This window comes from Canis lupus, chromosome 25 (genome assembly GCF_048164855.1).
Source record: "Canis lupus baileyi chromosome 25, mCanLup2.hap1, whole genome shotgun sequence".
Lineage (NCBI taxonomy): Eukaryota > Metazoa > Chordata > Mammalia > Carnivora > Canidae > Canis > Canis lupus.
Window position 1 is genome coordinate 39263056 of NC_132862.1, and position 15181 is coordinate 39278236.

The 15181-nt window shown below is 46.3% G+C and overlaps 1 protein-coding gene across 3 annotated transcripts in view; it reads left to right on the top strand.

The window, feature by feature from the left end:
• Positions 1-15181, top strand: part of VWF (von Willebrand factor) — a 137892-nt gene that overhangs the window by 59629 nt on the left and 63082 nt on the right. For all 3 annotated transcript variants that reach the window (XR_012017789.1, XM_072799265.1, XM_072799264.1), the window contains exons 17-19: positions 3620-3714; positions 7511-7671; positions 14946-15049. Coding sequence is in view for 2 of the 3 variants with exons in the window: in XM_072799265.1 (XP_072655366.1) it covers positions 3620-3714; positions 7511-7671; positions 14946-15049 (360 nt within the window). In the remaining variant the exon portion in view is untranslated. The remainder of the gene's footprint in view (positions 1-3619; positions 3715-7510; positions 7672-14945; positions 15050-15181) is intronic.

The window sequence follows — 15181 nt, forward strand, 5'->3', positions numbered from 1 at the left end:
TTTCCTAAATCACCTAGCAAGTGAACCCAGGGATTCTTGAACTCTTCACATTACATGGAGAGGAGGCTGTTGAATTTGGTGATCAGATGGTCATTGTGGACCTCATGTTGAAGTAGTATGGTGAGGAAGGAAGCCAGAGGATACGAGGCTGGGGTGACTTGGAGGGCAGGAGGCATATCAGAGGCACAGGAAAGGTTGGAGATGAGGTGTCTTCAGGCCAGTTGTCTGGTCATCAAACAGGCATCACAGTAGAGTGCCTGCTTTATTGCAAGCCAAGGTCTGGGTCAGAAGTTGATTATACACCTACCTGCAAGGATTTTCTTTTTTTTCTTTCTAAAAATAAAATCAAGCTTTTGGGTTATGCCCAAATGACAGACAGACTGTGACATTTGGGGGAGGATATCTTTAAATCATGTATTAATTAGAAACCAGAGGGCACAACTTCTACATGTGTCCAGAGAGGGAAGGGCTGATTCTCTTGCTCATTCAATAAATTTTGATTGAGCAGCAGCCACATTAAAAATATTCAAAATCGTTATATCAGAGAAATACAAATTAAAACTATGCGTGTTACTTCATATCTATTAGAGTGGAAAAATTTGAAATCTGGATAATGCCAAGTGTTGACAGGGCTGCAGAATATGAGGCCCCCAGTCTGCTGCTGGTAGGACAGATATTTGTTCAGATAACTCAGTATCTTTCCAAAACCTAAATCTGATCATAATCACATATGATGACATAACATACCCCTGCTTGGAATCCTTAATATCCTTCCCTTCAGGAAGCTTTAGGATAGAGACCAAATCCCTAAGATGGCCTTCCAGGCCCCATGCACTCAAGCCCCTGTCTACCTCTCCCTTCTCCAGTCCCCTGGCTTTCTTTCATGTGGAAGGGACATCTCTTCCTTCAAGGGAAGGTCAGTTGCACCCCAGAGAGCAATTGGCACAGTATAAACTAAATTAGATATCCATACTTGCTATTCCCACAGCTCTGCTCTGGGGCATGTATACTAAAGAAATTCTCTGGGGCGCCTGAGTGGCTCAGTCATTAAGCATCTACTCAGGTCATGATTCCAGGGTTCTGGAATAGAGCCCTGCATTAGGTTCCCTGCTGAGCTTCTCCCTCTCCCTGTGCCCCTCCACTCCACTCATGGTCTCTCTCTCAAATAAAGAACTAAAATGTTTTTTAAAAATGCTCACACAGACTCTTAAGAGCACATGTTTGAAGATTTTTTTAAAAAGATTTTATTAACTTATTCATGAGAGACAGAGAGAAGGCAGAGACATAGGGAGAGGGAGAAGCAGGTGCCTTGCAGGGAGCCTGATGTGGGACTTGATCCTGGAACTCTGGGATTATGCCCTGAGCCAAAGACAGATGCTTAAGCGCTGAGCCACCCAGGAGTCCCAACGTTTGAAGATGTTAATCACAGTTTTGTTTATAGTGGTGAGGAGCAGGTGACAATCCGTGCCCATCCCTGGGAGGGTATGTATGTAAAATGTAATGGATGCATACTATAGAGGGTTATCCAGCCTTAGAAGCACCAGGCAAGTAGGTATATATTCGCAGGATTGAAATTTTTTTTTTTTTTGAGAGAGAGAGAGAATGGGAGGTGGAGAGGCAGAGGGAGAGAGAGAGAGAGAATCTTAAGCAGACTCCATGCTCAGCACAGAGCCTAACACAGGGCTCAATCTCATGACCCTGAGACATCACCTGAGCTGAAATCTAGAGTCAGATGCTTAGCTGACTGGGCCACCCAAATGCCCCAGCAGGACTGAATATTAAAACACGTTGCTAAAGAAAACAGAAGAACAGAGTGTGATAGACAATACTGCTTATAGAATTTAAACATACACATGTGCAAAATAAACACATATTTTATAAGAATATATTCAGGCAGAGATACATGAAACAGAATAAAATTATATTAGTTTTCTTTATTTATTGCTGCATAAAAAATTAACCCCAAATTTAGCAGCTTAAAACAATGAACATGTATAATCTCACCCAGTTTCTAAAGGTCAGGACTCCAGGAGCAGTGTGGCCAGGTGGTTCAGCTCAGGTTGGCTCATAAGGTTGTAGTCAAACTGTTGGCTAGGGCTGCAGTCATCTGGAGACTTGACTGGTGCTGGAAGGTGCATTCCCAGATCATTCTTACGGCTCTCGGCAGAAGGCTTAATTCAGTTTCTTGCCCCATGGACCTCTCCATTGGGCTGCTCATGAACTGGTTTTCCTAGACTGAATAATCCAAGAGAGAGCACCAAGACAGAAGCTGTAGTCTTTCATAACCTAATCTTAAGTGACATATGGTATGTCACTGTTGCCACATACTGTTGGTCACACAGACCAACCTTGGTGCAATAGTTGACACAAGAGTGTGAACACCAGGAGGTCACTGGGCGCCATTTAGGAGATCAGATATCATAAAAATAGTTGCTCATGTTAGGGAAGGGGATAGGGATTAGCAATATATTGAATACTTTATGCAAAGCCTTTTGCAGCTGTCTGCTGAGGAGAAAATGAGCAAGACCAGTCATGGCTTCTACCCTCTTAGATTTTATAGTCCAGTGACAGAAAAAGGTCTTAACTAAATATTAATTCTAATACATGCAAAGTCACAAGGGTGGGAGGAAGAGAGAAGTACATGGTCTATGAGTGCTTGAAATGGGCTGGAGGAAGAGTAGGCAGGGGCTTGAGTGCATGGGGCCTGGAAGGCCATCTTAGGGATTTGGTCTCTATCCTAAGGCCTCCTGAGGGGAAGCTATTGAAGGAATCCGAGCAGGGATGTGACATAATCAGCTTTAGGTTTTGAAAAGGTATTTGGGCTTCCAAGAGAAGTGTGTTTTGTACAATAATAGTTGCAGGGACATCATCCATTAGGAGTTTTTGCCTTGTCCAGGTCAGAGGTGGAGTGGCTCATGGCAGTGGAGATAGAGATATTTTGGAGATGAAGTCCAAGGGCTGGGTGATGGGCAGATATAGCGGGTGGGGAGAAGGCGGTATCAGGCTGACCCCTCATTTGCTGGTTTGTGAAACTGGATGTATGGTGGTATTATGCAGTGTATCAGACCCTGAAGGAGCACTGGCTTTGGTGGTGGTGGGGGGGTGGTCATGACTTCAGTTTTGGACATACGGGGTTTGGAGTCTTTGAGACACCAAGATGGCTGTCATGTAAGTGCTTGAATATATGGATCTCAGGTTCAAGGGAGAGATCCCAGCTGCTAATGTGAATGTGCAAGTCGTCTCTGTCAAAGCAGCTGGGGATGTGGATGACAGCACGGAGTGACAAAAGAGAGCCGAGTGTGGAGCCAGCAGAGGGGTGGGCTTGAAGGAACAACTAGGAACGTAGGAGAAAACCAGGAAAGATTTTTTTCTTTCCCTAGAAGAACAGAAGAGTCACAGTGATGAATACTGTGGGAAGGGATCAGGTGAGAAAAGAACTGAAGAAATTCCATTAGGTTCGGTAACATGGAGGTCATTGGCAACCTTAGCAGGCAGTGTTTTCAATGAGTTATGGGACTTCCCCAAGTTGGAGGGGGCAGAGAGTTAGTGGGAGGTGAGGAAAAAGAGCTGGCAAGTGTCACTGCTCTTGCAAAGCTGGGCTCTGACCTCCTCTCTGCAGCTACTGTGAGGATGGCTTCATGCACTGTACCACAAGTGGAGGCCTGGGAAGCCTGCTGCCCAACCCGGTGCTCAGCAGCCCCCGGTCTCACCGCAGTGAGTACTACCCGCCCTGCCCCCCACCCCCGCCCCCTGCAAGGACTCTTCTTCATCTCCCAGCTGGGTTGCTCTTGTCTTTTTTTGGGGGGGGGGTTGGGGGGAGCTGCTCTGTCTGATGTGCACGTGCATTTGGGCTTGGGTCAGGATTGACACAACTTTTGTGTTTGTGTGAGTGACTTTCAGGCCTTGACATGCCTTGGCATGTGTATATCCAAATTACTGAGGCAAGGAGGAATTTTAGGCAGAAAGATCAAGTTATCTGCAAGATGGACTCAGTGAGACTCCTGTTTTGCCCATGGTGACCTTAACCTAATGAGCAGCTGTAAGTTGGTCTCCTTGATTGTGGAGAAGACCACCTCCTTCACTGGCCTCTTTTTTACTCAGGGACATGCTGATAAGGACATCTATCTATCTGTCTATCTATCTATCATCTACCTACTTACCTATCTAATCATTTTAATTTATGTATTTTTCTCCATCATGATAAATGTACTCTTTAATCCCCATCCACTATTTTCCCTGTATCCCCACCCCTTCCCCTCTGGTAACCAGCTGTTTGTTCTCTATAGTTAAGAGCCTGTTTCTTGGTTTGTCTCTCTCTTTTCTCCTTTGCCTTTTTTTCTTAAATTTCACATATGAGTGAGATCATATGGTATTTGTCTTTCTCTAACATATTTTGCTTGGCATTATACTCTCTAGCTCCATCTGAGTTGTTGCAAATGGCTAGATTTCATTCTTTTTATGACTGACTAATATTCCATTGTACATATATACCACCGCTTCTTTATCCATTCATCTATGGATGGACATGTGGGCTGTTACCATAGTCTACTGTAAATAATGCTGCAGTAAATGTAGGGGTGCATGTATCCTTTTGAAATAGCACTTTCATATTCATTGGGTAAATACCATGTAGTGGAATTATTGGATTGTATGGGAATTCTATTTTTAATTTTTTGAAGAACTTCCATACTGTTTTCCAGAGTGGCTTCACCAGTTTGAATTCCCACCAACAGTGCACGAGGGTTCCTTTTTCTCCACATCCCCACCAACACTTGTTGTTTCTTATGTTGTTGATTTTAGCCACTCTGACTGGTGTGCGGAGGTGATATCTCATTGGAGTTTTGATTTGTATTTCCCTGGCGATGAGTGATGTTGAGCACCTTTTCATGTGTGTGTTGGGCATTTGGATGTCTTTTTTGGAGAAAAGTCTTCTGTCCATATTTTAATTGGATTATTTGTTTTTTTGGGGTGTTGAGTTATGTCAGCTCTTTATATATTTTGGATACTAACCCTTCATCAGATATGCCATTTGCAAATATCTTCTATTCCATAGGTTGCCTTTTACTTTTGCTGATTGTTTACTTCACTGTGCAGGAGCTTTTTATTTTGATGTAGTCCCAATAGTTTATTTTGACTTTTGTTTCTCTTGCCTCAGGGGACATATCTAGAAAAAAGTGACTACAGCCAATGTCAGAGAGATCACTGCCTGTGCTCTCTTCAAGTATTTTTATGCTTTCAGGTCTCATATTTAGGTCTTTAATGATAAGGACACCTGTTGATTTTTATTTATTTATTTGATGATTTATTTTTAAACATCACAAATAAGATTTTTTATTTGTCACCATTAACTGTCTTAATTTTAAACCGATTCTTGGACTGGTGGCTATATCCATCAGCTCATTCAACTTTAGCACCGGTCTCATTCCCAGTAGTTTTTCCAGAAAAACTACTACCTTCACCATGAAGCTCTAGGAGCTTTCCCAATTCAAACTTGGGCTTCTTCAACATTTTTGCTTTTCTAACAAAGATATCATGGAGTGGGTAAATAGACTGACAAGTCTTTTCTAGATCTTTTCTGATACTGTCTGGAATCAATTTATTGACCACTCCTTTCAAGAAGGACACCTGGTTAGAAAGCTTTTCAGATGGATTTGAAAGAAGGGAGTTGAGACTCTTGGTTCTCAGTTTAAGGTCCTAATAGTAGCTACACTGGTTAAGGACAAGGCACAGAAGGGAGAAGGGGCTGACCTGGCACTGATGGGACCATATTCATGCTTATGAATCAGAGAGAACTAATTGGCTTCCAGAGGGATCCGTGCCTCGAAAGGACTGTCCCAGAAGGAGAGGGATGACTTTAGGCAGATAAATGGGCCAATTTCAACCTCCAGCTTGACCACTTCTCTCTGCCTTTCACTTCTCTCAACACCACACCTCTCCCAGTGACCCATATGTGTGCTATACATTCGTTCTCCAGTTTGGCCCAGGTAAGAAGTCAGGCTGCTTATGTGACTGATTGGGGAGCATCTCTCAGCCTTGAGCCGGGGTGAGATCCCAAGCACATGGGTGGCTCAGACATTGAAATCAGAACTTAAAATCTTGTCTTTTTCTATTCAGGCTGCCGTAGCAAGACACCACAGACTAGGTGGCTTCACTGTGAGAAATACAGAAATGTATTTCTGTGTTCTTAGTGTAAATGTCTTGCAGTTGTAGAGGCTGGAAGTCTAAGCTCAGGGTGCCGGCAAGATCAGGTGTAGGTTGCAGGCTTCTCCTGTGTCCTCAGAGGGCAAGAGGGGCTGATGAGCTTGTGGGGGACTGTCTTCATTAGGGCCCTAGCCCCATCTGTGAAAGCTCTACCCTTATGGCCCTCTTACTTCCCAAAGGGCTCACTTCCTATCACCACTACTTTTGGGGTCAGAGTATGATTTTTGGGGGAGGGACATTCAGTCCATAGCAGGCACAAGGGTCACCTAGTCCCTCTGCTCCTCTCCCTGGTGGTTGCTCGTGTCCCCATCCTTTTGGGTGTTTTCTAGCCTGTGGTCTCTGGAAGGTGCTGATTTTTGAAGTCAGGAAGCTCCAAAATTTTTGTGCAATTTGGAAGATCCACTTAGTCTTTTAGGGTTTCGTTTTCCTAACAAAAGTTTCTGTATAAAAATAAGGCTAGAGCTTGTCCACAGGAGATAATAAGTGCTCTATATGGTAAGATATAAATGCCGTGAGGTGCATTTATTTCTCTAAATCCAAGTTTTTGAAAGGAAAGTATTGTATCAGTCATCTGCTGTCATCATTTACTCAATCAGCTGTCAATACCTGATTGTCAGGAAATATGATATGTCTGTGAACAAAGGAGATAGAACCTCTGTTTTCATGGAACAGATATTCTGATATTCTAGTGTGGGGGAAGAGGGGTGCGGGCAATCAACAAGTAAGTAAAATAGATAGCATATCAGAGAGTGGCGATAGAGGAGATCAGATGGAGGATGACAAAGCAGGGAGGGCAAGGAGGAGTGCCAAGGGACAGAGTATAGCAAATTTAAAAAGAGTGATGGGTGGCTAGAGGCTGGACAGAGGATGGGAGCCATGGGAGCAAAGTCCCCCTTAAAGATTTTGTGGCTAAATTAGTTGTGACCATTTTATGAATAGTCCATTTGGGGCCACAGAGGTTCCTTTTGAGCACCCAATGCAGGTCCTTTAAAGCCTAGGCCTGGACATTCCCACAGTGCATCCTGATTTCATGCAACCTGCTACGGTGGGTTCAAGGGGCATGAGGAGCGTGGGCTGACATAGGGATGCGGAGAGCAGGAGAGGCGCCTTCAATATTGGCAAAGGTCAGGGGCTCAGTTGAGTAGATGAGGTGGCCATCCAGCCTCACGGGGAGGTGGGGAGCACCTAATCCCAGGGAAGGGGGAAGCTGGGTCTCTGGAAGTGATTGACTGCAATGGGGTGGGCGTGGGGGTACCTAGGAGAGTGGAAGGGAGATCCATTCACTCCTTTACTTTTTCCTACCCACAAGGCAAAAGGAGCCTGTCCTGTCGGCCCCCCATGGTCAAGTTGGTGTGTCCCGCTGATAACCCGAGGGCTGAAGGACTGGAGTGTGCCAAAACCTGCCAGAACTATGACCTGCAGTGCATGAGCACAGGCTGTGTCTCCGGCTGCCTCTGCCCGCAGGGCATGGTAAGCCATCCCTGCCACGGGGTGGGGGTGGGCAGCTTTGCATTTTCCTGCGGGCACAACTTGGATATGGTGGTTCTGGAGCAGAGAGAGGAAAAACCAGGAATGGTAAGGGGGTGGGGGTGGTGGCTGGTGGAGGTGGTGATGGGGGCAGGGGTTGGGGGGAGTCTCCTGGGGCTGACTCAGCTGACAGAGCTGGAAAGGGAGGTGGTGGGAAGGTGTCTGGAGTCCACCTGATGTGGTCTGACAAAAACACAGGAACTTAGTGCACAGAGGTGCCATAGGAAGCAAAGTGTGTTATTTCCAGAAAATACTTACAACTGGAGACAGGCATTTCCCCTGGGATTTTCCCAAGAACATGCAGGAAGAGGAGAGGGCACATGCACATATTTGCATATTATTTGCATATAAAGGCCAGCCCCAAGTCCCTTCCTCTTCTTTTTTTTTTTTTTCCCCTTCCTCTTCTTGAGACTTCTTTTCCTCAACCATAAAGTGAGTCAAGAGGTCTTGGCCAGCTCTTAACATCCAGTGATTCTGGGGCTGGGGCTGCTGACATGCAGCCTGTGGCCAGCAGCTCCCCGAGTGCCTTGCATTGTTCAAGACAGGCCGGTTTGCCACCACCCGGCTATGGATTGCTGCTGGTGGCAGTGATCTGAGTGTGCCCAGGCTCCTAGCCTCCCTCCCAAGTCTGCTTGTAGGCTGGTTATGTTTAAATACATTACAGCAGTCCCCCTACCCGTGGCTAGCTACCTACCGTCAACTGTGGTCCAGAGGCAGACACCTGTCATAGCCTAACGCTTTGTCTCAGTCATCTTCTGTTGTCTCATAACGAAGGCATCTTATTCTCACATCATCTCATCACAAAGGCATGTTATCATCTCACATCAGCACCAGAAGAAGCGTGAGTGGGTACCATACAGTAAGCTACTTAGACCACAGTCATATAACTTTTATTATAGTCCTATAATTGTTTTATTTTTAGTTATTGCTCTTCATCTCTTACTGTGCCTGATTTGTAAATTAAACTTTATCATAGGTGTGTGCATATAGGGGATGAAACAGTATATGTGGGGGCTCGGTACTCTGCGACTGCTGCATACATGTTGTTATTCTTGTTATACTGCAGGTTATAACTTCTGGGTTTTTATCTTTCAAAAGCATCATGTCTTCTTGCTTTCCCTGTGATTTTCCATACCCAAAATGAGTAGGGTGGGGCTGGGGCAGGAGTTGTAGAGGTCAAAATGGGAGGGAGTAGGATGGCTCTCATACAACCCTATAGGGTGTCAGTGATGTCCAGGCCTTGGCTTGGGGGGCGGGGTCCTGGGCCGTGGGTGCTGCCCGTATCCTCTGGGGGGAACTGGGACCTATCACTGGTGGCCCTCAGGCAGGCTGTGCATTGGAGTATGTGCAGGGCAGGTGATTTATCTCCTTTCTTCCACCCTTCCTCAAGGATAGAGAGACCAGCTGTTCACTTTCCCTGAGGTGTTCTCCTCTGCCTTTGCCTCTGATGATTCTGAACTGTCTTTTCTACTGGGAGAACTAGAGATTGGCCATGGAGCACCCCCAACCTGGAAGGTCTTGTTTGGTGCGTTTGCAGAAGGTGGCTATTCAAGGATGCTAAAGAAGGAGGGGAGACTCAGAGCTGGGGAGAGGCAAGAAATAAGATAGGGGAGAGGAAGCTTCTATATTGCTCTTATTTGACTGTCCTTTCACTGTACCTGGAGGAGAAATTCTCCAGACATCAGACAAGTCTCTGGTAAGAAAAGGGGCTTCACTCAGGGAATTATGTCAACATCAGAGACTCTTTTAAATAAACCTTTTTCTTCCCCCCAGTGAAGCAAACAGTACAGATCATCTTAGACAATAACCACAAGAGTTGCATCACGGTCCCAAATCCCCAGTGGAGAGAGAAACCCCATGCATAGGATGTGGACACACTGTCGGGAGCTCACTGGCATCCCGAAGCCTCTGGCACACACTCTGAGGACAGTCTTTGGGTATCTGTCACACAATGAGCTGACTCTAACCTCAACTGCAGGGGATTCTAAACTCAAGAGCTTGGAGTCTAAGAGATTGGATTATTTTCACAACTGCTTCATGACGATGCTGATCGTTGAGGCCAAATTCGGCAGAGCAGAAAAGTTGGTGATTTATGAAGTGCGCAGTGTGCTGGCTGCTGCACCGGACACGTGTTCCTGGCCGCAATGCAAAGACAAAGGAGCTGTGTGGGCCTGTGTGATGCTGTAGACATCCTACCCAGGGGTGTTTCTCCGTGTAGCCTGTCCCCTGTGGGAGGTGTGAGGACGTGGCACGGGCCTGAGGGTTTGGGGGAAGAGGTTGGGGATTCTGCATTCTGGGGACTTGAAAGGGGGCCGGGGTGGGTGTGGGGGTGGGGTGGGGCAGGAGCTCTTGCTGGGGGCAGATCTAGGAGAGCAGAAAGAGCACCTGAGTAGGAACAGGGCAGGGCCACACTCTCTGTTCAGGCTTCACTTGCCCTTGGGTGAGCGTTCCTTCTTTCTCTGAGCCTTGATTGCCTTATCTGTGTCATGGGTGGATAATTCCTGTTCATAATTCCTGCAGCGTTGGCTGTGGGCCCAAAGGGGTTGTAGGTGAAAGTGCTTACAGTATCTTAGGGATAGCTTTGATTCTTTTCATCAGTAATCGAAGCTCAGTCTCAGAGACTCTGCTGACCTCCTCCTTCTCCTCTGGTCCCCAGGAGAGATCTGTGCAGGGCCTGTTTTCTTAAAATTTCAATCTGTCTTAGCCAAAGCTTTTATAAATACAATAGAAATGAATGATCAGAAAAAAGAAATAAAAAAGCAAAGACATACAAAATATGAGCTCACCTCCGCCCTATTTTTATTAGATTTAACAGATGTGATGTATGACTCAGGCGAATTGCCGTATGATTTTCCCAGGCCTTATTCCATTTGTGTCCTCACATCATCACAGATCGGCACTGGTGTAGTGGACCACGCTTTGAGCAGCGCTGCTCTTGGTTGAGGATTGCCTCTCTCCGTACAAGGCATCTCTGGGCATCCACTGCAAGGCCAACAGCAGCATCTGCCTGAAAGCATTGGGAATAGATTGGGAGTACCCCCCTCTCTGCAGTTTATGCTAGGCTTGGCACCTGCTTAGAGCTGGGGTTTTCTGGCCACGTCATCTGCTCCTACCACTGGTGCAAAGGTCTCCTTGCATGAAACACAGTAGGGGAATGCGTTTGATAAGGGGTTGATGCCCTGATAAATGGTTGGTTTATCAGGAAAAGAAGCTGCATGGAAAAGGCATTGAGTTGGAGTCCCATCCTTTCAGGTATGACTCCTGGCTCCTGACATTTACTTAACAGAGTGGCAAGTTGCTTAAAATCTTTGACTCTGACTTTTCTGATCTGTAAAACTGGGTTAGAAGGGTGGTTGGGAGGACGGGAGATGACAGTGGCAGGGTCATGGGAGTTGCTTAGTAAGTGGTACTTTGATGACTGCTGTTAGAAGCTTGTGGAGGAAAACCATGAATCATATTGTGAAAGGAGAGATGCTATAGGAAATTAGCACATGCTGGGAGCAATTTTAAGACCTCAGTGTCCACATTCAGAGGCCCAGGAGACCAATAAAATAAGGGAGTTGCTTCGGAAAAATTTCCGACTTTTTCTTCAATACAAAAATTCTGGAGTGGATTTGCCTTTGTTGGAATATTACCCACTTTCACCACAAGGTGACAGCAAAGCACAACCCACTGCCCAGCTTGCTCATCCAGCCACCGTGTTAATTCTGAAGGAGCATCATCCAGTGGTGGAGTAAGAGCCCTAAAGACTCATGATTTCTCTCTCTCTTTTTAAAAGATTTTACTTATTTATTCAGGAGAGGCAGAGACATAGGCAGAGGGAAAAGCAGGCTCTCTCCGGGGAGCCTGATGTGGGACTTGATCCCAGGACCCTGGGATCACGAACTGAGCCAAAGGCAGACGCTCAACCACTGAGCCACCCTGGTGCCCCAAGGCTCATGATTTCAACCCCTTCTATTCACACAAGAGTCTGAGGAAAGATAGGAACCAGAACCACTCAAGGCTACATAGTGATATAGTGGAAACCCTGGTTTCCTGAGTCCCAGACTGGGCTCCTTCATCCCTATTTGCCTCCCTCCCTTCCTTGAGGTGGTCTTGGAAAATGTGGTACCCCTGTCTGGGAGATGCTCACTTACCCTCTGAAATCTTGTAGTGACACTTTCCTAGCTGGTATCCAGTTCTGTTACTATTAGGAAGCCTTTGGCAACTGGGAAACCTGTTCCTTTCTCTGGTACTTTGATGCCTAGTTTTCTCACTGGCCCAGTATGAAGACTAAAAAGACTCTGGCACTGCTTTTTGAAATGTAGAGTTCGGGGCTCCAGGGCCCATCCAGGGTGGGCCTCCCATGTGGGCACTGTAAATCCCAAGAGATGTAATTTTAAAAGGCCCAAAAAGCCATTCTGTCTCAAAAGTATAATAAATATTTGTCACCTACTCAGGCTTACTGACATATAATGAGCACAAATTCATTTTGGTTAACAAGCAGGAGTTTTAGAGAAGACTACAGCCTTATAAATCCTCATAGCAAGTCATTCACAGCTTAGTATGAGTTATTTAATCAGTGTCTTTCTACCTTAGCAAACATCTAGTTGAAATCAGCTGTATTGAGCTGGAAGTATTGATGGGTAGAGAGAACACATGATAGTTGGAAGGCAAAAAAGATTTTGGAGAATGGGGCAGTATGGTGTTCGTGTATGGGGGCGGTGGGGGAGGATGGGGCCTTTTCAGAGAAGAGTAACAAAGTAAATTTTTTTTCTGTTTCATAATTTTTCTTGGGGCTGCCCCAAGACCTAGTACCATGTTCTTGACATGAACTCAAGATGTCCCTAGTTGATGAATAGTGACAATGCTTTCTGCCTGTTTTCTTCTGAAGTCTTAGAAAGGCATTCATCAACTTTATCTTATCCTTCTCATGTCTCAAAGGGACAAACATTAGGCAGAGATGGTTCTCTTCATTTTAAACATGATGTTTAAGTGATTTTCCACAAACTCCAGGTAGGGACTGCTATCCTGGCTTACCCTATGTGTCTGACCAGTCTTCATCTAGATCCTGTTCATGCCCTGTGTTGTACCTTTATCCTTTTTATCTCCAGGGATTTTTTTTAATGCTTGAGGACTCTCTGGGTGTTTTTGGCTGGGCTGGTGTTATTTGATCTTCTCTCCCAAGTCAGAGCTGGTAATAAGGTATGGCCTGGAAACCTTCTTTTTTCATTTAAAGGTTATGCTTTGTCCCCTCTCCAGTTCTGGCTTATGGATTTAACTCTACACCCCTCCTGTCTTTATAGCAGTCCTCATCCAGAACCAAGGTCCTAATTTAATACTGTAATCCATCAGTAAGTCAGGGCAGAGAGGAGCCATATAGTTTATCAGTGAGAGCGCAGAAATAGCAAGTGGCAGCTGTGGCAGTGGTGGCATTATCTCACGATCATGCTGGGATTTAAATTTATGTCCATTGGAGGAGAGCTGGGACGCACCTCTGGGCCAGGAGAAGGGCTATGTGAGCTATGGGTGTGCAGGACTTTTTGTCAATAGGCTGAATATCCTAAAGAGAGGTATAAAAACATCCAGCGTGCAGACCAGGAGGTGTGGGAGCCTCCAACCAGGCTGCCCGGAGGGGAAGGGGTGGTGCATGTTCTGCTAAGGAGAGGTGAGGTTAGCAAGGCTCTGTTTCCTGGAATCCATCCCCATGCATCACTTTTGTCTCACATAATGTTTCCAGTAAGGAGACTTCTAGCCTGGTCTCCATCAGCTGGAGGTGTGGGCATTGGAGAGCACAAGCTTCCCCAGCGGATGCATCCATCATTCTTACTACTTAGCCACTAGGTGGCAGGCCTCAGACTCATGTCAGAGCTGATGAAGCTTGGCATGGGGGGTGGATATGTGGAAATGAACCCCAGTTGTAACAGCTGCTGAAGGCTGTGGTAGGGAGACCTTCGCCGCCCCCTCCCTGTTCCTCCCAAGCTGCCATCTTCCCTACTGGGTCCTTCTTAGAAGAACAGGGCCCGGCTGACCTGCCCCTCTTCCTCATTCTGTCTCCTACCCTCCCCCTTCACTTAGGAGTTGAGGACTTAGGGTTGACTGAAGGTGGTGGTTACCATAGCGGAGGTTATTCTTCCCATCCCCTTCCAACACACACACACACACACACACACACACACACACACACACACGACTTTTGCCTATGGTCCCTGCCCTGTTCCCAGGGCTCTATCCAGTTCCAAGCCCTGGGAACTCACACTTGTCTGGGGAGTGACTGGAGCACACAGATCCTGACATACAGACCAGGAGCTTCTCACTCCTTGGATAGCTCTGGAACCAAGGTCTGTTCACGTGAAGGTGACCCAGAGCTCTTTTAGATGACCACCATTAGGCCATCCCCAGAGCGGACGTCCAGGGCTGCCTTCTGAAGTTGGGACAGAAGCATATTTACATGCTAGGGTCAGAGTGGGTTTGGATAGCTCTTGCTGAGCCTACTAGGGCCGGTGGGTCTTAGTTCTTTTTTCCCCTGGCCCCTACAGACCTGAGGAATGTGACATGCTCACGTCCTTCGTGGGTGGAGGGCAGGGAAGCAGAGCATACCCCAGTGGAGGGGGTGTCAGAATCTCAGGGGATGGGGTGAGGAGTGGGCTTGTGGGGCTTGACTATGCCCCAGACTCCCCTTTGGTCTATCCCTACCTATGGCCAGTATGCGACCTTCACCTCCACTGTACTAAATGCACTTAAATTTTACAAAATATATTGTCCATCTTTTTTATTGTAAACAACACATGCTCATTGATGAGCATTTGGAAAACAATTTTAAAAACCAAAGAAGAAACTAACATTCTCTTTTTCTTCTATTTCACCCTTCCAGTTGGTTGGAACTTCTGTATTTCCTTCTAGTCTTTTTTTGACATATATGTATATATATGTATATATATGTATATAGTTTTGATACATATATAGTTCTATAATTGGGACCATATGTATATACAGTTTTTCCCTGTTGTAAACAGGGTCAGTATTTCTCACAGCATTTAAAAAAATATTTTATTTATTCATGAGAGATGCACAGAGAGAGGCAGAGACATAGGCAGAGAGAGAAGCAGGCTCTGTGTGGGGAGGAGCCTGATGTGGAACTTGATCCCCGGATCCTGGGATCATGACCTGCTGTCTTCCCAGCAGGGCTTCAGATCACTCACTGTGGCCCCCAGGACATTTGGATTCCTTTCCTTTAGGTCCGGCATGAAAACAGGTGTGTGGCGCTGGAAAGATGTCCCTGCTTCCACCAAGGCCAAGAGTACGCCCCAGGAGAAACCGTGAAAATTGACTGCAACACTTGGTGAGGCCTGAGAGAGGCTTTCCTGGGGACCGAGCCGTTGGGGTGGAGTGAGCCGGAGTGGGGATGCGGGGGCCAACATGGCCACAGGACCTCTGACACTTGCCTCCAGCACCCTGTGGGAATGTGGTTATT